The sequence below is a fragment of the Teleopsis dalmanni genome, chromosome 2 (assembly GCF_002237135.1).
Source record: "Teleopsis dalmanni isolate 2A chromosome 2, ASM223713v2, whole genome shotgun sequence".
Taxonomy (NCBI): domain Eukaryota; kingdom Metazoa; phylum Arthropoda; class Insecta; order Diptera; family Diopsidae; genus Teleopsis; species Teleopsis dalmanni.
This window is the reverse complement of record NC_051847.1, coordinates 239,603,007-239,624,574: the sequence shown is the minus strand read 5'-3', so window position 1 is coordinate 239,624,574 and position 21,568 is coordinate 239,603,007. Positions and strand designations below refer to the sequence as shown.

The 21,568-nt window shown below is 28.3% G+C and overlaps 2 protein-coding genes and 1 long non-coding RNA gene across 4 annotated transcripts; 2 read left to right on the top strand and 1 right to left on the bottom strand.

Moving 5' to 3' along the window:
* Positions 1-4,868: 4,868 nt before the first annotated feature.
* Positions 4,869-6,764, bottom strand: LOC119673845. The gene is made up of 2 exons (XR_005252185.1): positions 6,631-6,764; positions 4,869-4,938 (listed from the first exon to the last, which is right to left on the bottom strand). It is a non-coding gene; the product is annotated as an uncharacterized LOC119673845 (long non-coding RNA).
* Positions 6,765-9,832: 3,068 nt separating this feature from the next.
* Positions 9,833-11,651, top strand: LOC119673841 (pickpocket protein 28-like). 2 transcript variants are annotated; one of them, XM_038084918.1, is made up of 3 exons: positions 9,834-10,265; positions 10,328-10,471; positions 10,616-11,651. In XM_038084918.1, exons 1-3 carry the CDS (start codon positions 9,893-9,895, stop codon positions 11,647-11,649), a joined length of 1,551 nt encoding a protein of 516 aa, XP_037940846.1. In that variant the 5' UTR covers positions 9,834-9,892; the 3' UTR covers positions 11,650-11,651. The 2 variants fall into 2 exon arrangements, with proteins under 2 accessions (XP_037940845.1, XP_037940846.1); XM_038084917.1 differs by having other exon boundaries at positions 9,833-10,265; positions 10,328-11,651.
* Positions 11,652-15,148: 3,497 nt separating this feature from the next.
* On the top strand, positions 15,149-16,365 carry LOC119677092 (importin-5-like). The gene is made up of 2 exons (XM_038088360.1): positions 15,149-15,466; positions 16,150-16,365. The coding sequence occupies exons 1-2, from the start codon at positions 15,386-15,388 to the stop codon at positions 16,363-16,365; spliced, it is 297 nt and encodes a 98-aa protein (XP_037944288.1). The 5' UTR covers positions 15,149-15,385.
* Positions 16,366-21,568: the final 5,203 nt, after the last annotated feature.

The window sequence follows — 21,568 nt, the reverse complement described above, 5'->3', positions numbered from 1 at the left end:
GCTTGCTATTTACACTTCCCAACGTCTCACACCGCTTTCCACTTTGTGCAACAACCGTATAATAATACACGCATTTTATAGTGGCAGTTCATTACAGTTCAAGTTAACACACCACATGTTGCCCCGTCTGAAACCTCTAAAAACAAAAAAAAACACCGTAACAAATTCAAGTTCCCTCTTCCCCGTTTATGCACGTATGTAGTAAAACAACTATAAACAAATGACCAATAAAAGCATATCTTTAACTTACGTATACGCTCCAACACCACAAAGCCAACACAAACCAAGTTGGCGCTACCCCGCTTGGGTGCCTTAAGAAATTGACAATATTAAATAAGACTTTTTATCCACTAACATAAAATTACACAAACTTTTTCCAGTTTTTTAATTATTAATTATTTTGCATAATTATTGAACATTTCATATTTTTTTTATTTTAATTTTAATTTTATATTCAATAATTATAATAGTATGGGGCATCAAATCTATTTATTTATATTTTCTTATTGGAATTTTTTTTACTACACCAGTTTCTTTGCTCACCTCCTTCTTTGTTATTTTCCTTTAATCACTCAATTCCTTCAATACAAATTCCGTCAATTAAAACAACTTGCAGACATTTTTCCCAAATTTATATTAAATTTGTTAAATTTTTTTATTAGTTTTTAATTACACTGAGTCCTTTGCTAACATTTTTGATTTATATGCGAAATATCCGCCGTTTTGGTTAATTTTTGACTGAAAACAATTCAATTATTAAATCACTTAAGCTGAAGAAAGCGGAATGAAATGAAAATAATTGAAATGAAATGCAGTGTTGTAAAACGTTCATTTATAATATGAAATAAATATTAAGAGTAATATCTTACTTTGCGTCTACACTGGCTATACTTTACGCAGGATTTGGTAACTCATACATATATTAAAAGCTGAACTTTTACATTAGCCGTAATTTTTTCTTTTAGAACTGTAAAAAAACAACATAATGTCTGGTTCAAACAAATTGGCAGCACTTTTAAGATACGTTCAATTCTTTTTTGCCATATGTCTTTAATTGTGTTGTGTACAATACGACTCGCCTTTTTAGTCAATCGCAAAAACTGTATACGAAGTGTGTACTGTCCACACACTTCGGCCAGCATGCATTTTTTGCCATACTTGCTTGTCAACGAAAAGCCGTAAAGAAATTTTAAATTCTAAAAACAACTTAATTTAATTAAATAAGAGAAAGCGAAATGAATATTAAAAGGGCAATAGCAAGCATTTCTATCTTATAGATTTAAATTAGTTTATTTATTAATGTATTTAAAATTACTAGTAAATGAATTGCTCATATGATTTTGAAGGGTGACTGGAATTTTACAACATATTTCCAGTGAACATTCACAATAGACTGATTTTTGAGCCCTGAAGGTGTAAACATTGTAAGGCTATAATTTAAATAACAAACTATTAGTGTAAAAATTTGGTAATGAGTATTCGTATTTCGGATTGGGAAAATATTTTATCGCATTTAGGGAAAAGTCAATGTCGTTAATGCTAGTAATATCGGCCAAAAATTTGAACAAGAGAGATCCCAAAGTATAGGTGTACCTTACCACAAGTACTGGACAGTTAGAAAGCAGATAAATAATAATACTTTCTTTTCTTTTCTGTGAACCCCAGCTGCGATAATAGGCATTATAAGTAGTCCTTAATCGGTCGGCACGACACCCTCCGTGAGGATATGTTTCGTCAGCATAGCAATTGTGTCGGGTATTGTATGACGAACACTACCACTCTGATAATTTTTTTCTTCTTTAACTAAAACTAATGGAATCCCTACATCTAGTGTGATTGACTTAATGAAAAGTTATGCATAACTTACAGACAATGCATTAGTGCTGCAGTTACCAGGAATATCTTTGTTACCATTGACTATATTGATATTGCATTTAAAAATGTACCACATTCCAATACAGGCTTCATACATACAGGTTACTGTTATTGAATGACATACCAGCAAAAGACATACTGGCCGATTGACTGTCACTAACAATGTAAATATTTCTGTCAAAAATGTTATTATGGCGAAACCATTTAGGCCGTGTGCGAGTTCGAGTAAATTGTTGGTAAATTGAGGGAAATAGTAAATTATGTCGGTATGCCAGCGCATGTTGATATTTACCAGAATTTCGAGTAAGGTAAATTAGATATTAATTAGGTAAATTAGTTATTACCATTGTGAACATTTTATAAGATGTTTAATAAATAAATTTGAAGAATAAATAAACAAATTTTTTTTAATAAGTGCAGTGGAAAAAATCCCTAGAATATTTCAATTTACTCAACTCGCACACAGTTTTAATTGTGATATATATTTTTCTTCCATTCTGTTTTTCTGATCTTCAGCAACTTCTGCTGACGCTACAGCAATTTGCAATATATATATATATAGTTTTCAATGGTAGGTGGATTATGGGACTAAAATTTAGTATACAAAAGTATACCATGTCTGCCCTAGACCATTTGCAAAAGGGGCGAAGCCTAATTACACCAGCTTTTATCTACTGTCAAATACGATCAGTTGGCATCGAATGCAGGGGAACAAATAATATTAAGTTGTGCATAGGGTCATTGAGTCGTAGTTCTTCTGTCCGCATCTGTCCGCAGTTACAATTGTTTTCCAGCTCAGTTGGACTAATGTTTTGAATATATCACTTTCTGAAATAATTCAAGTTTTACGTAATACAGTTACAAAATGATATTTAAACTTATAGTATTCAAAACAGCTGTATGGCCAACCAAAAATTCAATTAATTAAAAATAATATAAAAAAAAGAATTTTTGTTGTTGTAGTTCACTGCTTTTCGAAGCCTCTCTATTTTTTATAATTATATAAAAATATTATTTTATAAATGAAATTCTAATTTTTTTGTGATATATAATTACCATAATATAAACACTTGTGCATTTATCGCTAATTAAGTTTGACATTTTTTAAGTGAATTTTCATTTTTTTTTGTTTTGACTCACAAAATAAAAAAAAACTCCCACTGGAGAGAATTGGTTACATTAGATGTGCAAGTAAAATTAAGAAGGATATACACATTATAACCCAGAACAAAAAAATAATTTTATTATAACACATATTTACATTATTACAATTTATTGCAATACTGCAGGTTCTTTTATTATTTTATTAAATCTTGAAAGTTACACTCAGTAATCCATATAGTACCATAAAAAGTCATTATATTATTTGGCCCTAATGTTTAGATAGACGAAGATGTGATACAAATTCTTAATTCCTATTCCTACAGCATAATAATTACCAATTTTTTTCACGTGGAATTGAAGATATGAATGTGGTTTATATGTTGTTTTAATAAGACTGTTCCATAACCCGTCACAACACGCCCTGCTTATGATTTCCAAAAGGTATAACGTTACGTTTTGGTTTTGTAAATTGGCCATCAAAATTTTTCGATTTATCACCACTGGACTTTTCTTTGTGGGGTTACATAAAGTATCGTGTTTATGCGAAAAATTATCAAACATTTTACGAAGACTTTTTGATCCTTTGAAATATTGCCAAGATATCATCCAATATTACCTTAAAAGAATCATGTACTGTATAATGCCACGTGGATAATATTTAAATGATGTGTTTTCATAAATCGAAAACTCAATCATAAATGTATTTTATTCAATTTTACCTTGCGAGCCATTTACTTTCAAAATGGGTAACCCATTTTCTTATATTTGTAAGTTTAAATAAATAATAAATGTGATATAACACACTGATTAAAATCGTCCTTTTTCTTTGTCCATTTTGTGTGTTTTTCCAGATTGTCCCTGAAATCTTTTTTCCTTTCATGCTTTTGAATAAAATAATAAAGGCAAACTTTTATCACTTCAAATATATACTTTAATGTCATATACTGTGTTTAGACTATCGTACTTAACTCATCGAGCTTATCTCTATAAGCCTGTTAGGTTACGTTACTTTTGCCACAAAACCTATGCAATTCATACATAATTGTTAATTTTGATTGGCCATTGTGTGAAACGTTCACACAATGGCCAATAAAAAACATAAACGTTAAATAAAATGATTTTGCTTTAACGCTACAGAAGAAACCACAAATATTATGTTGTGTAGTTTCTCTAAAATAAATAAATTTTTATTGTATTTTTTGACCCATCAATAGCTAGTGCAAATTTCCACACTACCCCAGAGGTATTGCACGCAGTGCGTTAACTCAGTTATTTTAAATGGCTGGTTCCCCAGTAGGCATATCCACCATTATTTTATGCATACACGTATGTAGGATATATACTTATGTTAAACATAAGATTTTTAATAATTCCATATATACGTATACTAAATTTATGAGTTATTGCTTGAACTTCAACAAAAGATCTTATAAAGTTCAAAGTTAATAACTATTTATTTTATAATTAGATGAAATATGTTAGCTTTCCTAAGAATGCTAAAATATTATGAAAACAGCTCATGACTAAGCTTAGTAAAGTTTTCCAAAAAGTTTCGAGCTTATGTCAAAAAAAAGGTGGAACCTTATTGACAAGCTATGCAGTCCAGCACATCTGATACTGAACAGAACTTTATGATGATTAACATTATATCAGACACATATTGTGCAGAAGAGAAACTCATTTAAATTTCACATATATTCTTTATATTCTTTATAAAAAAATTCAGGTGTCTTTAAACGAGTATTGAAAAATTAACTTTGATTTTTTTCAAAACCAAAATTTTATTAATATATTTAATTTTGGTAAGACTACATTATTAATAATACTGAAACTAACATCTAAAATTATATTATTAAATTGCAAAACAGTTTTACATGTTTGCTCATTACCCTTTTGGACGAATTCGTGATGTCCCTTACGTCAACTGCAAATATTCCATTACGACACAATGTTGCGGTCCTAAAAGCATAAAAAATAAAAAATTATATATCACATTTACCACACAGTTTTGGAAGTGTCTAATTCATACAAGAAAATCGTGATAAATAATAAACGGGTAGCAAACTGGAGACCTATCAATGGGAGACCGATGGTAGTAAAAATATTCAAAGCAACACGAAAATGGATTCTTACAAATGCTTATGCGCCAGCAAAAGTACAACAAGTTAATATTAAACATGAACTTTATGATCAACAACTTAATTAGATTAATAACAACGATATATAGTAAGAGAATTGATTATAGTACCAGAGAGATATATATGGATTTACAATAATACCAAAATCCGCAATATAAAGAATTATGAGACAAAATAATATGAAGCAATAATTAGAATATAATTTGGAATTTGTTTTCATATTTGCATATAATCACAAATGCAACAACATCTTCAAACTTATTAAGAAATACTTTCCCCCATTCATGATTTTTCCAATAAACTGATCTCTTGTTATTAGAATCAACAAATCATCGAGTTGAGCGGCTGCGAGTCCCTGGGAATAAGTACACAAGACAATTTGTCTGATTGCATTTAAATTGGAAAATGTGAGCGCAATCTTTGTCATCCTCAATCCAAGTTGGCACACAGCCTCCACAAGACATCCCTGGATAGTTAGTTGTCACACGCTGAGTAATGAACTAACAGTGCGTACAGCGAGTCCTATCCCCAGGACTTTAAGTTTGCGTTGTGCACAGAGTTTGGTACCCGTCTCGTAAAATCAGCCGCCAGTGAAGAACTTAAGGAAGCTTCGTAACTAAAAAACTGCTTCAAGACGAAACCCAACTACGGATTATTGTGGCCACTTAAATATGTAAGAAGAAATTTCAAATTTAATAACAAAACATTGGTTACGCTTATGATTTCCGAATTTTTAAAATTTAATCATTTTGGCACCTGTGTATTTGCCAAATCTGTATATGAAATATGTATATGTATTTATTATCTTTATTGTAATAAAATATGCGGCAGAAAAAAGAAACTTCATCGTTCAAAATGGAAGAAGAAATCGTAGCCGACAAAGACTACATGGCTATGATTAGACTAAGTTCTTACATTTGTATTTTTGAATATGTCAATAACAAATAATCGTTTAAAACAATTAAATTTAATACTAGTCAATTATGTTCCGTAGGGAACGAGAAATTCTTTAGGATTAGTCTTGATCCATAGTCTTTAGTAAACAGACGAGACCTTCTCTGGTGTTTCTCCATTTTACTTTTGAAATTTCATATAAAGGACAATTTGTATCGCTCCGTATGATTTAAGATTATTTTTAAATTGGTCCAAACGGAGTAGTTCAAAGTCATACAGAACCAGGCAATTAACGGTTAATGTAATATTTACTTCATTTCAGAATTAGCTTCACATAAAACGAACATACGCAAATTCTAAAAATAAAACCTATGTATCCTTAAAAATATAATCAAAATAAATTTAAAAATAAATTTAAATATTTGTTATACATATTTACAAAATGTTTGTCTCTAACCATGAGATCTTACATTTTATTCGTAAATTTAATAAAAAAATAACTGTATGTCCATTTACAGTTTAACATTTCTAACAGTTTGCTACATATATATTACCCTAAGTAATAATTTACGTTTTTACTTTTATATTTATATCAAATTAGTTTAAAAGTAGTACTAACCTTTAAACATTTATCATTATTTGCAAATGTTTAAAACTTAAAACCAAACTTTACTTTACACAAACTTCCTTACTACTTTTAACCCAAAATTTACTGCTCAAGAACAGTTCAATACACATAATTATCGGAACGAAGTATGTTCAGTTCACTTAACAATGATGCGTTCAGAAAGTGTAGAGTTTTTACTTATTTGGTAGTCAGTGCACAAACCACTGCATTTTCATTCAGAATAAATCAAGCAATCATGTTAAAATTATTAGTAGGTGTATTCTTTACACATGAATACTCCAACAGAACACTAGTCGCTTAAAAATTAACATGCAAAGCAAAAACAAGAGTCCACTTTCTTGAAATTACTTTACAAATAAGCCTCTCGCACTATAAATCGTGCCAAAACTTAAAATTGATCTAATGTAAGTGATTAAAAAAAAAAATGTAAAACTCCAGTCAACTGTTTAATATTTACAGCTGTTGCAAGTGTTAATGAATAAATTTAAATATGTTAAAAAAGTAATTTTTTTAATAAAATTTGTAAAATGACAGACAGATAAGTAATTTAAGTTAATTATTTATTAAAGCAATTTTTAATTTCTGTCTTCATTAAAATATGTAATATATGAATAAATACAAAACACAATCGTTAAAATAAAAGCAAACAGTTATAATACAATTGCAAGAAATAATTCTGTAATTATTTTCATTTTCAATGTATATTAATTATTTATTTTTATACAATATGTAATTTGTTTGCATTATGTGCACATATGCAAGATTTGCTATTTGCCAAAATATAACACTTGACAGATTGCAACAGTGATGCCAATGTCTCGCTTAGCGAATATAGAATAGCATGCATTTTTATACCACACTTGCGAGCCACGGAAAACACATTAAAATATATAGAATTTTGAAATTTACTTTGTGTAAAATATATTATTTGAATCTTTACAATAATTTTTCAATTTTACAAAATATTAACTGCAGTGGTGTTTCTAATTTAAATCAAACATTTACTACATGCGAATAATTTGCAAGAATTACTCTCATCTGCAAAAATGGAAGTTGTACATTCACTGAAGTGGGAAAAATTAGTGTAAATGTTGTACAGAATAGGAGAGACACGGATCCTAGGAGGCATACTGCAACAAAAGTCATATTATTTGAAAAAGATCTACCAATGTAAACACAAAATCTTAGAAATAGTTTTGAATTATATTTATTAGATGTAGAGAAAAATTAAAATTTATTGGTTTTAAGAATAAGTCATCATGATATACAGAATCAAATGCTAATTTTATACCCAATGAAATCGTTTTAGTGTATTTATTTTTTCTGGAATTAAATCTCACATAGAATTTTATTTTATTTTTTATTATTATTATTATTTTTTTATTTTATTTTAGATTATTGAAATGTGAGACGATATCCTATCTATGAATATATTTTATAGGATTTACTTACTCAAGAAACCAGAGTAACTTGTCTATAAGAAAAGGGATTATTATTGGCGATATAGACTAACTTCGAAGTTTTTTAAACGTTTAGAAAATAACTTCATTGTAAGCAGCCGTTTATTATAGCTGCCTAGAATTTTTAATCGATTCTATATAACGTTTTTAATCTGCGTTTATTCATATCTTCAACACCAGAATTTTTTGTTGATTTTAAGATGTTTGATAATATATTGAATCACTCTGCATTCGTAACTATTAAAACTGTTGGCTGATGAGTTTCTTACTCCATTGTTGATGACAGGATCATTGAGATTAGCAGTGGCAATATGGTTGAAGGCAAAAAGTTTGTACTGCGTAATATTTATCTATTTGCCTCGTAATAAAATGCAATATTTAAAAAATGTTTAAATATTAAACGATGTTAATGTTAATTTATTATGAGTTTCAACATACAAATTTAAATCAATTGCACACCAAATTCTGTACGACGATTTATGTATGTATGTATGTACTATGAAAAATAGGTTGCTGATACGGGCTAACCGTGATCACGCATAAATCTAAAACATACATTGCAATACTACTTAAGGAAAGTTAATGTCAGTATATATTGCAGTACACAGATTTGTATATCATTTGTAAATTTTAAAATAACTAAATTTGCTTCAAATTAAACTTCAACGTTTCCGTACATCAGACTTAATAATGGATCGGAAAGTAGGCAACAATTATATCTTCGATAAATTCTAACCGTCTCTAGAATGTTTCAGCTACGTCAACTTTAAGTAAAAAAACAAATACAGAGCAACCAAATCAAAAGAGACGTCTTATATCCGTTTCTTATCATCCAAGATTAAGATTAATTGATTTTAAATTATGAACGTGAAATTTTGAAAATTTAGCAACATTTTAATCCAAATATATCACCACAAAAAATTTTAGTGATCGTAAATTAAATCTAAAAAAATTTAATGATAAAACCACAGAAAACAATTTAAATATATCATACCAAGGTACAGTGGTGAACTGTAAGTAATGTTTAATGGTGTTAAAAACTACAAAAATAAATAATGATTTTCCCCGCTGTATGGTACGCATTCTTATATGTGCATATATGTATGTATATCTCTCCACTCGTTTGTTTGATGCTTTTAACAATATATTTGGCGCAAATTTGACAGCGTCAAATATGAACGATAAATAAGGTTGCCATACAAAAGTCAAATCAATCATTTGAAAATTCTGTATATGAATGTACATAAATGATTATGAAAAATGGAATTATTTGCAATAATATTCGTTATAAACCCTTGAGAAATAACAGACTGTGTTAATAATGCAATAAAGTCGAATCTTGATATAAACTTCTGGGCATATTAGATTTCAATGACCCATTGCGTTTCATATTCACAACTTTTATCGCATACATAACACAAAATAAAGCAATGAAAATTCAAAATATAACTGACACAAAGCTGTCTAAAGTAGAATTATATAGTAATAGAATCATTATATGTGAACAACAAAGGACTTTTTTCTTAGTCAAGTATATAATAATAATAATATTAATGCTGAATTTTTCTAAAATTAATTTAATATACATACATATATAATATAAATATGTTTATATATTATCTATGTGTATATATTATATACATACACACATATATATATATATTTCAAAGTTCCACTTTATTAACGGGTGGCAAAATTGTGCCAAATTTAACAAAACAAAACTGTAATTTACAGCTATAATTTTGTTTTCTGTGATTAAATAATTTGCTTTCAACTTTATTTTTAATTTAAAAATGTGCGATCTCAACGATAATGAAAGTAATGAAAGATGTGAGGAAAAATCAAAATCAAAATCAAATCATTCTAAATGGCGTTCGAATACCAAAAAGGCAACGTCTGAGATATTTTACGAATATTGTTCAAATACCTCAATCCATGGAGTTCAATATTTTGGACAAAGACGTCCAATAACTGAACAAATATTTTGGATATTGGTTTTTCTGGTGTCCATTGTTTGTTGTTTTAGCTTAATCATGAGTGTTTATCATAAATGGAATGAAACACCAGTAATTGTTAGTTTTTCAGAAAAAACAACTCCCGTTTGGAATATACCTTTTCCAGCTATAACCATTTGTTCAGAAACAAAACGGATACTTAAGACTGAGGGTATGTAAAAATTTATATATTTACAACAAATCTTAAATAATTACTTAATTACCATTACTTAGGTATGACATATGCAAACTTTTACAACAATTTAACTTCAAGTATTAGAGCTGGAGAAAAATATACACCCACAAATATTACCAAAGACGAGCTAGATGAATTTCGTACTTTGCTACATATTTGTAACACTCAAATTATTGATAAAGGTATGCCTTTATTGTCGACCAGTAAAATCGATTATTATGATATATTAAATCAAATGTTACCAAATTTTGAAAGATATTTTTTCTTTTGTAAATGGTTTAATCATTTTGGTACATGTGATACACTTTTTAAAAAAACCTATACAGAAGAGGGAATATGTTATACTTTCAATGGATTAAGTTCAAAAGATCTTTATCGTGAAGATACGTATCAGCATAATCATTTTGACTCCCATAATGCAATCGAATATTCGGAGTATTCGAATCGTACTCTTAGTTGGTCATTACAAAATGGTTACGATACCGACAGTGGTTTCAAAACATATCCAGCTAGAGTTTTAGGTGCAGGGGCAAGAGCTGGCATTTTTATTGCTTTACAAAGTTTTAAGCAAGAAACTGATTATTATTGCCGTGGTCCCATACAAGGATTTAAAGTTTTACTTCATTCGCCTGATGATGTTCCACATGTATCAAAAGATTTTGTACGAATACCAACGGGTAAAGAAGTTTTAATTGCCGTAAAACCAAATATGATAACAACATCTATTGGAATAGATGATTATCATCCATTACGCCGCCAGTGTTTTCTTCATAACGAACGCCAATTAAGATTCTTTAAAATTTATACTCAGTCAAATTGTGAATTAGAATGCTTAGCAAATTTTACTCTGGAAAAATGTGGCTGTGTGAAGTTTTCTATGCCACGTTCTCTATACACACCTGTTTGTAATGAGGATAAAATTTACTGTTATGATAGAGCAGAAAATGATTTACTTATGAGTGAGTTTACAGAAGGCTTAAAACACACTGCTTTTAATTTTCGTGGGCCCACAAAATGTAATTGTATGCCAGCGTGTACATCTTTAACTTACAATGCAGAAATATCCCAAGCAAATTTTGATTTGGAAGAAATGCTTGCTGCTGGAGGTGACACATCATTTTTGGAAGAATTTCCCGGATCACAAATGTCGCGTTTATCTATTTATTTTAAAGAAAGTCAGTTCATAACTTCAAAACGCTCGGAGTTGTACGGTATTACAGATTTTTTAGCTAATTGTGGTGGTATATTTGGACTCTTTATGGGGTTTTCCATTTTAAGTATGGTTGAAATTTTTTATCATGCCACTTTGAGATTAATTTCAAACATTATACGTTTAGCTAAAAATAGAAATAGAAATTAATATGTAAATAATATTTAATAAGTCAAAAGATATATAAGATAAATATTTATTTTTGTGATATCAATTAAATTTTCCATTTTAAGTATGTTTAAAATTTTTTATCATGCTACTTTGAGATTGATTTTAAATATTAAACAATTAGCGAAAAATATAAATTAATATGTAAATATTATTTAATAAGTCAACAGATATTTAGGATTAATTTTTACTGAATTATTTATTTTTGTGATATTAATTAATTATATATTTAGAAAGAAAGCCATTAAAATTTATAAAATTATTTTTAAAATATATACTGTATAAATGATTTTAGAAAATAAATTTTTTAAATACTACATTTCTTTTCTAATTTATGTGTAAATATTATATAATAAGTTAACAGATATTTAGGATTAATTTTTATTCAAATTATTTTATTTTGTGATATTAATTAATTCTATATTTAGAATCAAAAAATTGTAATTTATAAAATTGTTTTTAATATATATACTATATGAAATATTTTTAGAAATAAATTTCAAAATAAATAATTTCTTTTCTAATTTATATGTTAGCTATACACCTTTCTTTTAAATAAAATAAGTTGCTGTATTATTATGTTGCATAGATTAATTTCCTCGTACACCTAACACTCATCTGCAGAGAACGTTGAGATCTTTTATTATTAGGTGTATTCGGCAGCTACTTTAAGTCGCTAATTTGTACACAAAACAACATCACAACCCTCTCCATCTAACAGAGTAAGTATAAAGTGTGTAAACATCGAAGAGACTGTTACCAAAGCGATATTGTGGACCTTCATTGGAAATTTCAATAAATGTTCCAGTAATATGTGAAATGTTTGTGAACAAAAATTCAAACAAAATTCAAAAGTTTCGCAATTTTGTCAATTGTCTACAATTGTCTAAATGTAATATTTTAAAAATATTGAAAATTGTGAAAAATAAATATTTTAAAGACATTTTTTAAATATACATAAAAAAAGTTTTTTTAAAAAGCAATTCGAAATTTTTAACTTATTAGTTGCTAACAAGTTTACAATTATTAATGCATAAATATTCTAAGCTATCATTAATTTTATTGGAAAAAGAAATTTAAAAATTCCTGCATTCTTAACATTGCTTTTAATTTATCATTCATTTTAATTTTCAATTCTATATTTGTACGTTCACACTGTCTCATTTAAACACTTGATGATATATATTAATGAATAAACTTTCACATTATAATGAGCGCATTTATGCACTTGATAGACCTTTATATTTCAAAACAAGCTATTAAAGAACTTTCTTTTGTTAACAAATGCAATACAAATAAAAATTTTGGTATTGTGTGGAATAAATATTTTAAAATGGAAAACCTGGAAAATTTCAAAAATATTTTATATAATGCGTGTGAAATGATCAAGAATAGAAACAAAGCAATATTTGAATGCCGTAAGATAATTGAAATAAGGAAAAAGCAAATAACAATACTTTTGACAATAATTGCTAGGAAACTGAGGAAGTACTGAACTTTAATTAGTACGGTCAGTAAACATTATTAAATAAAATTTAAAATTAACATTTGTTTTTTCAGAAAAGGTACATGGGAAAATTGCCCAGAAATCTTTTTAACATGTGGAAGAAGTTTCAGTCGAATAATGCGCCTCCCGAAACTCTAACACACTGCTGTTCTTTCCTAATTTAAAAAAACCAAACAATTAAATTAAAGTGATTTATATCAACATAATAAAAAAAAATTAATAAAATTACAGTATTCAACCTGTTTTTATTGTATAAAATTAAAATGTACATATTTAAAAAAAACAGGTTCAATGCATAATTTTTCAAATCACGAATATCATAAAAAATATATGTGTTCCGTCGAGCACCCCGGAATTGTGAATCTTTCTTCTCATAATTTCTCTCACCATTTTCCCACCATACTTTTCAGTATCTCTTGCCTTTTTGTTTCTGAAATTAAAAAAAGATTTAATTTAATTACAAATCAATTTTTCAGATATTTATTGCATTTATGCCATTGACTTTTTGAATTTATCTGAAATAAATAAACTTCACTTAATAATATATCACTTGAATAATATAAATTCAATTAATAACATATAAAAAAATTTAATATATAATTTATAGAATAAATAATTTATATACATTTTATAATTCAAATGTATATGTATCAAATATATAAAAATATTAAATGCTTACTTTCTCAATGCTTTTGTTTACAGCTTCTATTAAGACCGTGTGCGAGTTCGAGTAAATTGATGGTAAATTGAGGAAAATAGTAAATTATGTCGGTATGACAGCGAATGTTCGTATTTACCAGAATTTCGAGTAGCGTGAATTAGATAAAAATTAGGTAAATTAGGTGTTACTATTGTGAAAATTTTATAAGATGTTTAATAAATAAATAAATAAATTTGAAAACTCTTAATCAAAAATAATAAATAACTGCAATAAATAAATTAATAAATATTAAAGGAATTTCAATTTACTTTACCTCAATTAACTCGAATTCGCACACGAGCTAATTCACATTTTACATATAAAGCGCATGTAATATTGAAATATTGTGATGATATTTATATATTGTATTTTTCGAGTATATTTTCCATACTATGAAATTTGAAATATTTGTAAAATGTGAAATTTACTGAATTTAGAAGCATGAATTTGACTTTCAATTTCACAATATTCTAGCTTTGTGTTCTTTATTGCCTTAATTAATTCTGTATCAGGAGTATTTGCATGGTACCGATTCAAGATTAATCTAAAAGAAAAATTATTTTAAAAATCTATATTTGTTGTCTTTTTTTGTATAATTTGAAAAATACGTGTTAAAGACCTAATATTTATATACCAATAGAAAGACTTCAAAATTTTATACATAGGTCGTGTGCGAGTTAGGCTAAGTTGATGCTAAACCAAATGGGAGATTTTTTGGGATTTTTTGCACTGCACACATTTTGCCATTTATCAACACGTACCGACACATCAATACATTATCGACACAACTTAGAATTTCCCTCATGCAACTTAGCCTAACACGCACATGACCATAATATGCATTTTTGTTCAGTTTATCTCATTTTTTTAAAAAATAAATTTTTCAATATATGTTTATAAATAACAATCCAGGTTTCCATAATAACTGCTGATTGCTCATCAATGTATTAAAAATGCAACGATTTTCAAAGTGAAAACCCGAAACGATAATGTAAATGCTAAATCAATTTTAGCAAAGTTCGTTGACTAAAGTTCGTAATGTAAACATAGTATTAAAATAGTAGAAAGTTTGACTGCAAATTTTCAATGGTGATCTGACATAAATATATTTTTTATGCACAACGCAGTAGCAGTAAACCTCAAAATCAAAGGTAAACTAAAAAGCGCTTGCTCCTATTTTTATTGTTGTGTTAAAATAGGTATCTTCTGTTTATAAAATAAATAACAAACGCTATTACGTGTCATCATAATGCATTTTTCGATTTTATTTTATGGTATGTAGTGGTGTTGGGTGGCATCACTTGTTTCAAAGAATAGATGCTAATACGCCAATAATCGCGATTTCTGTTCTTCTGTCATTCTTTTATATCCCCGAAGTTCCATAGTGTGGTTGCTGGCCCTGTAAGTGTGGCATAATTTTTTAAATTGAACGAATATTAATTTTGCGACAATTATTATAATAATTATCGCATTTATTAGGCAAAAATTTCTAAGTGAAAAAGTGGTAAAATATGGCTGCAGACCAAGCGCAATTTCAACAACTACTTAGCTCGTTGCTATCAACCGATAATGATGTCCGCCAACAAGCAGAGGTAAGGAATATATAAATATAAAAATCAAAGGTGAGCCGTATACAAGCTTAAAAATTCCAATAAAGAATAAAGCAATGAATATTTGCTCACTTCTGTATTTTATTATTATATAAATATATATTACACATTCTATTTAAATATTTAATCTCCTAATTTAATTGATGAATAAAACGTGTTTTTTGTTCGTCTTCTTATTATTTTTCTTTATATTCTTTTACGTTCAAATAACGTGTGCAACTGCTAAATAAATATACCTGAAAAATTATAGAAAAGAAAATGGAAGAAATTTTTGCACATCAGCTTTATATGTTTTTCTTTTCTGTTTTTTTCTTTTTGTGCAAATTGGCTGCGCCTATAAATTTTACTCATCAGAATTTGAATCACAAAACGGAAATAAAAGCAAATTGTGATGATTTAATAATTTTACTAATGACGCATTTTCGGTGAAAGTGCATTTTCAGTAATTTTCTAGTTTATACCTTATCTATCATAATAAATTACTTATATTGATTTTAATGCGATGTTACGAGGCGCGCGTGCCAACAAGTAATGTTACCCCCACCTACCTTGATTTTGTATGACCTTGATAATTAAAGCAAAACAAAATTTATGTAAATCATTTAATAGCTGATTAATTTTATTAGATTTAAATTAAATATTCCTTTCATATATTTATTTCAAAGGATGCCTACAATGAGTTACCAAGAGCGGTGAAAGTTACTCATTTACTAGGCAGTATCCACAATGGTCAGCAAGCAGAGGACCACCGACAGATGGCAGCTGTGCTTTTACGACGGCTATTTACATCAGAATTTTTGGACTTTTATAAAGAGGTAAATACACGATATTGTATCGCATATATTGCTAAAAGATTCGACTTAAATGTAGTTAATATTTAATATTTCTATAAAATATGTTTGTATAATAATGTGCTGAGCTTACATTATATTTAATCCTGCATGGTTAACAGTCAATTAAATAACTTTCTATCTGCGAAGACATTTTTAAATTATAGTAACAACATTTTATTACATTCTAGCTGAAAAACGACTGAACTTATTAAGTTATAATATTTATATTGTTGGAAAATACAAACACGTAGATTAAACCACAGTATTTTTTATTTATTGGAATTTTAATCTATTCTAAATTGGCCACGAGAGCTAAAACATTTTTGTCTTCACATCTGGAACTAATATTTTTGAAATTGTAGATAATCGAAATATACTAATATGTATTATTAAACAATTTCTTTATGTACGGAGTTTGTTGTAATTTCAATTAAACCTTGATAAGAGCACAGGAAAATTATACCATCATTAACACTTATAGGACAGAAGTACTAAGATCAAACTTGCATTATCAAAAATTTTAATTTTTTAAAAGATATCCATACGGTTCAATATCAGGAGAGCGAAGAAAAATTGCGTAAGCCTTTCTTAGTTTTTGGTTTAGAACCAGAGAATTGAAGCAGATCGTTCCTTTTTGTGTTCTATATATATATGAGACAATATTTTCTATATTATCGGTTACAGAGTCGATATGAGTCCTTTGGGTGGATTCAATATCTACAAAACACAGTACATCCATTGGTTAATGCATTGTTTCGAATAGATAAATGTCGTATGGAATGTGACGAACAAAATCTAACGCAGAAGTATCTATGAATGATTTAGTCTAGTAGAACAAAGGCTTTGTATTTTCATCACTTTTGAGTTATCCAAACAAGATCTTTTTGTGTTTTTGCTCCTGATAACTTTCCCTGCGCTTGATTTCTTGATCATAATCTAATGCTATCGTTCAGATGTTGAATTCAAAGCAATTTTTGCTATTTAGATATCTTTTGACTGCAAACTATGTTCACATTTTAGCCAATAAGATCGGTTGAAATGCTAAAAATAATGATTTTTGATGTTCAATTCACCTTTCATTACTTTAATCACTAAGCTTCGATAAAATTTTACTTGCTTTAAAACGAAACTTTCTTAGTTCTGCGCCCAGTTTTGTACTGATAACAGAAACATACTCTCACTTCACACGTAGTAACTCTTCTTTTATTCGTCTAATTGTAATTTCTAGATGGGCTCACTGCAAATGATAATGGATATATTTTATTTCATTTATTAATTTATTAAGTTTAATTGTTTGCAATGACAGCGTGAGTTTACATACTTTTCAATGGAGTGCTTTTAACTCCATACAATTACCAACTTAAAGACCTAAAAATACTAAATCCTTGGCTAGATCACAATTTTAATCACCTCTTGTGACAAACATAAAAAAATCATAAAATGTTTATTACCAAAAGAAATGCAGTATTCCTTATGTTTTTATCATTTCATAGCATTAGAGACCCCAAATATATATAAATGTTGCAATAATATTTCTGTAAATTTTTCCAATAACCTCGCTTAAACAATAAAATATCTTCTGATTATTATACATACTTACATATGTGTTCCATACGTAGATTGTTTTTGATTAGATGTAAAACAGTATTTTAAGAAATATTTCACTAAGATTTATTCTCTTTATATGTGTTTATGCATATTGAGTTGAGCAGTATATTTTTTTTCTTTTGCCACAGACCAGCGGATTCCCGAAGCAAACAAATAGTTCTTGCCTCGCTAATGGAAACTCAAATCAAAATTTAACAAATATCAAGTCTAACGTAAGGCGAAAGATTCTGTGCCGATTCTGCAACCTATGGTGGGTAATATATGTAAAAGGATTAGAGCACATATTGTAGCTCGTGATTTTAATGTAAAATATTAATCAATGCAAATCGGTCCTATACTGTTACCAAATTAAATTATGCAAACAAAACAACCACTTCCCCGTTTTCTAACCATTTCTTCAAAATTAATGTTATAAAACGGAATGCTTTAACGCATACAAAAATCTTAGATTTGCTCAATCAGTATAGGTTAGAATAGAGTTAAATTCTCGCTTGGAGCATTTGAAAATTACATTCACCTTCAACAATCAATAAATATTGTTGGTACAAAAAGTTTTTTTATGTTTCATAAATTTTATAGTCGACTCTATATATTTGTTGTCCCTTTTATACAAAAAAAGAATCGCAGTGAAGCAATAAATTTCACTAAAAATTCAGAAAGAAAGCGTTCAAAACGACAACTAGCGACTTTATCGTCCATAGAACAACTATTGAAAATGATAAAGTGAAGGAGTTAGTTGGATATCTAGAAAAATTTAAAGGACGATCATAATAAACACAAAAGCTGGACCCTTTTTATTTTAGCTACTATTAAATATGAATCATATTAATCTTTTCCAGAGTGGTATATTTGTTATTTAGTTGTAATTTATTCTTGTATCAACTAATTGAAAAACGATGGATCTTTATGTTGAAACATTTTCTGGGGTAGTGATTGACATCCATCCTAAATAAATAATATGAAGTGTAAGCTTTTATAAGTAGATTACAATAGATTATTTTAAAAATGGCATTTAAAACAACAACAAAGCTGGCCTATTTAATCCAAATTCATTGAAAACGCTTAACCGATAAGAAGCTCTTAACGCAGGATTGTCAACAAATTAATGGAATTATTCGTTTTATTTTTCTCAATTTATTCCGTGCTGTGCAAATATCAGTACTTGAATATTTGAAATCTGCCTGTTATTAAAACGAAACATATTTGACAGCATTTCGAGTGTTACTACTCTGTGTTGCTTATATTATATTAATTTTTTACAGCATGTTTACAAAAGATCACGCCTTTAGTTTGATGGACTATAATTTTAAGGTTGTTTAAATTTTTTTGTGAAAGGTTCACAATTCCAAGATATATGCACATTAGTTCTTCATTGGCGCAGCTTTTGATAGAGCAATCTACTCCGATTTTTGCTATATATCTTAAGCCTCACATTTATCCGCTATCAAAAAGATTTATTTTCTCGTCTTAGGACTTTGGAGCTATAAAAGTTTTATTTAGATTTTAGTACCAGGGGCCGTATTTGCTTTTTACCATTTACGTTTGTGATCAGCTTGAGTAGTTTGCTCTTGAGTATGTATAACTTTTAACAATGCTGCCTAGTTCCTCTTGATTTTTGAAAATTTATTCAGTTTTTCTCTTCATCCTTTCCTTAATTGTACTATTTGAAAGTTTTTTGAGTTAATATCAAGTTTGTCTATTTACGAAAAAAAATTAAAGCAGATTTGCAACAAGAGCAAATTTGCCCCTGTGTATGCTTAAACCTTAGATATTTAATTTGTGTAGTTCTGTCTAAATCATAACAATGACCCAGAGCGTAAAATATTACCAGGCAGCACTATTTCTACAATATAGAATTTAAAAACTCCTGATATTTATATATTGTTCCAACAGCAAATTTAATTTACCGCTTCCAATTTTATGCCTTTAGAACTATGTTGATTCTGAATTTCTTCAAATTGTAACATCCTTTCTATTTCAAATACTATTTCATATTATAAAATTAATAAAACCAGATACAATATCAATGTTACAAAAATTTGTGGTATGAACCAATACATTTTCACATTCGGTGTAGCTTGAGACTGTTTTCAGTTATACGTTTCTGAAGGCTTAAAACTTGAGCCTTGAAATTTATTATGTTTTGTTTAAACATATAAAACTTTTGTGTACTGTAGTGCATAGATACGCAGCTCTTGCTATGGGTCTTAAAAGGTCTCAATTTTCGTTACGTCAAATTCAAAAGGTATAATCATTCCCTCCTCCGCCTCTTTTCTATCACAAAACGATTTTAAGCTTCAGACTGCTTTTTGTCGGCGCAGTTTCCTAAAAAGCTATTAAAAATTAGTAAATGTTTTCTCAGATTTAACATTGATTTATGTGTTTATATTTAAATAACTACGTATAGTTAATTATTTATAAATTAATCTATGTGGTTTGATTTTCCCAGCATTCAAATTAGATTTTTAAAAAAATTATATTTACGAAGACATGAGGTATATATTATTGTCTTGATGTTAGTAGATATAGTAAATATGGCTTTATTACAAAAATTGTTTTTAATTTAATTAATATTTATGGATTACATATTACATACCTGTTTCAGATACTGCCAAATACCTATTATCAGTAATGTTTTAAAATATAGTTTATATTGCTTTTAGTTATCGATATAAAATTTCTCACATCCCTACACCTTTGCGGGCACGCTTGGTCTCTAGTGACAATACATTTAATAGGTGACTGGAAATTTAGTTCATTTTTATCGACAAAAGAATATTTGCAAATACAGCCACATGATTTTAAAAGCTTTTTTGTACAGTATCCCGTTTTATGTATTTTATTTCTGGTGATCCAGAAATAATAGGATAGGTAGATAGGTTATACCAGCGATTCTAAAAGATTAACTTAGGCCCATTGTTTAGAACCATTTTGAACCTTTGGCAAAGATAAGCTTTGCTATTCAAAGGGATGTCTTGCAGTCGACTAAGATCCTCAAAAAAGAAAGCCTCTAAAGTAGTAAGGCGGCGCCGCGCATGTTCCGGATACAAACAAAGCAGATGAGGGGGACTTTTATTTTTCTTTCCACGACTGCGGCAGATTTGATTGAGAGGAACTGTCAATCTTACCTGAAATGCAGTGATTCAAGTTTTGTATATCTTTATGATATTTTTCATTGTCAGCTGTTGCAACAAAAATGGATTTTTGATTACTAATCTATTAAATGTTCGTTTCAAAACCCTTATTGTATACTATGTAATATTGTTTGCATAATGAAATTTCATGATGTCAAAATATTTTTAATTATTAATCTAACCATTGTCATATCAATCCTGATATGCTTTTTCTTGTTTCATGTTTTTAATTGATCCGAACACTTTCAGCGTATTTTATCTTATTTATATTTAACTGTTTATTATTCGGTTTCATATTTTTTGACTACTTCTCTTTTTTATAATCATCTGTTTACTTCATCTATATTTTCATTTTATATATCCCCATAAGTATTGTTATCTTAATAATAAGTAGTACATCCCCATGACTATTGCTATCTTAATAATAGGTAGTGAATTGTTTCGGAGGCCGAGGAGAGCCTCCTGAAATATAAAAATAGGTACCATATCTATTACATCTGCAAAAGATT

What these genes read in the sequence shown, in the direction of transcription:
- LOC119677092 (XM_038088360.1), top strand. Translation starts at nt 15,386, where the DNA reads ATGGCTGCAGACCAAGCGCAATTTCAACAACTACTTAGCTCGTTGCTA. An exon ending in ATGTCCGCCAACAAGCAGAG is followed by an intron (nt 15,467 to 16,149) that starts GTAAGGAATATA and finishes TTTATTTCAAAG; the next exon opens with GATGCCTACAATGAGTTACC.
- LOC119673841 (XM_038084917.1), top strand. Translation starts at nt 9,893, where the DNA reads ATGTGCGATCTCAACGATAATGAAAGTAATGAAAGATGTGAGGAAAAA. An exon ending in ACGGATACTTAAGACTGAGG is followed by an intron (nt 10,266 to 10,327) that starts GTATGTAAAAAT and finishes ACCATTACTTAG; the next exon opens with GTATGACATATGCAAACTTT.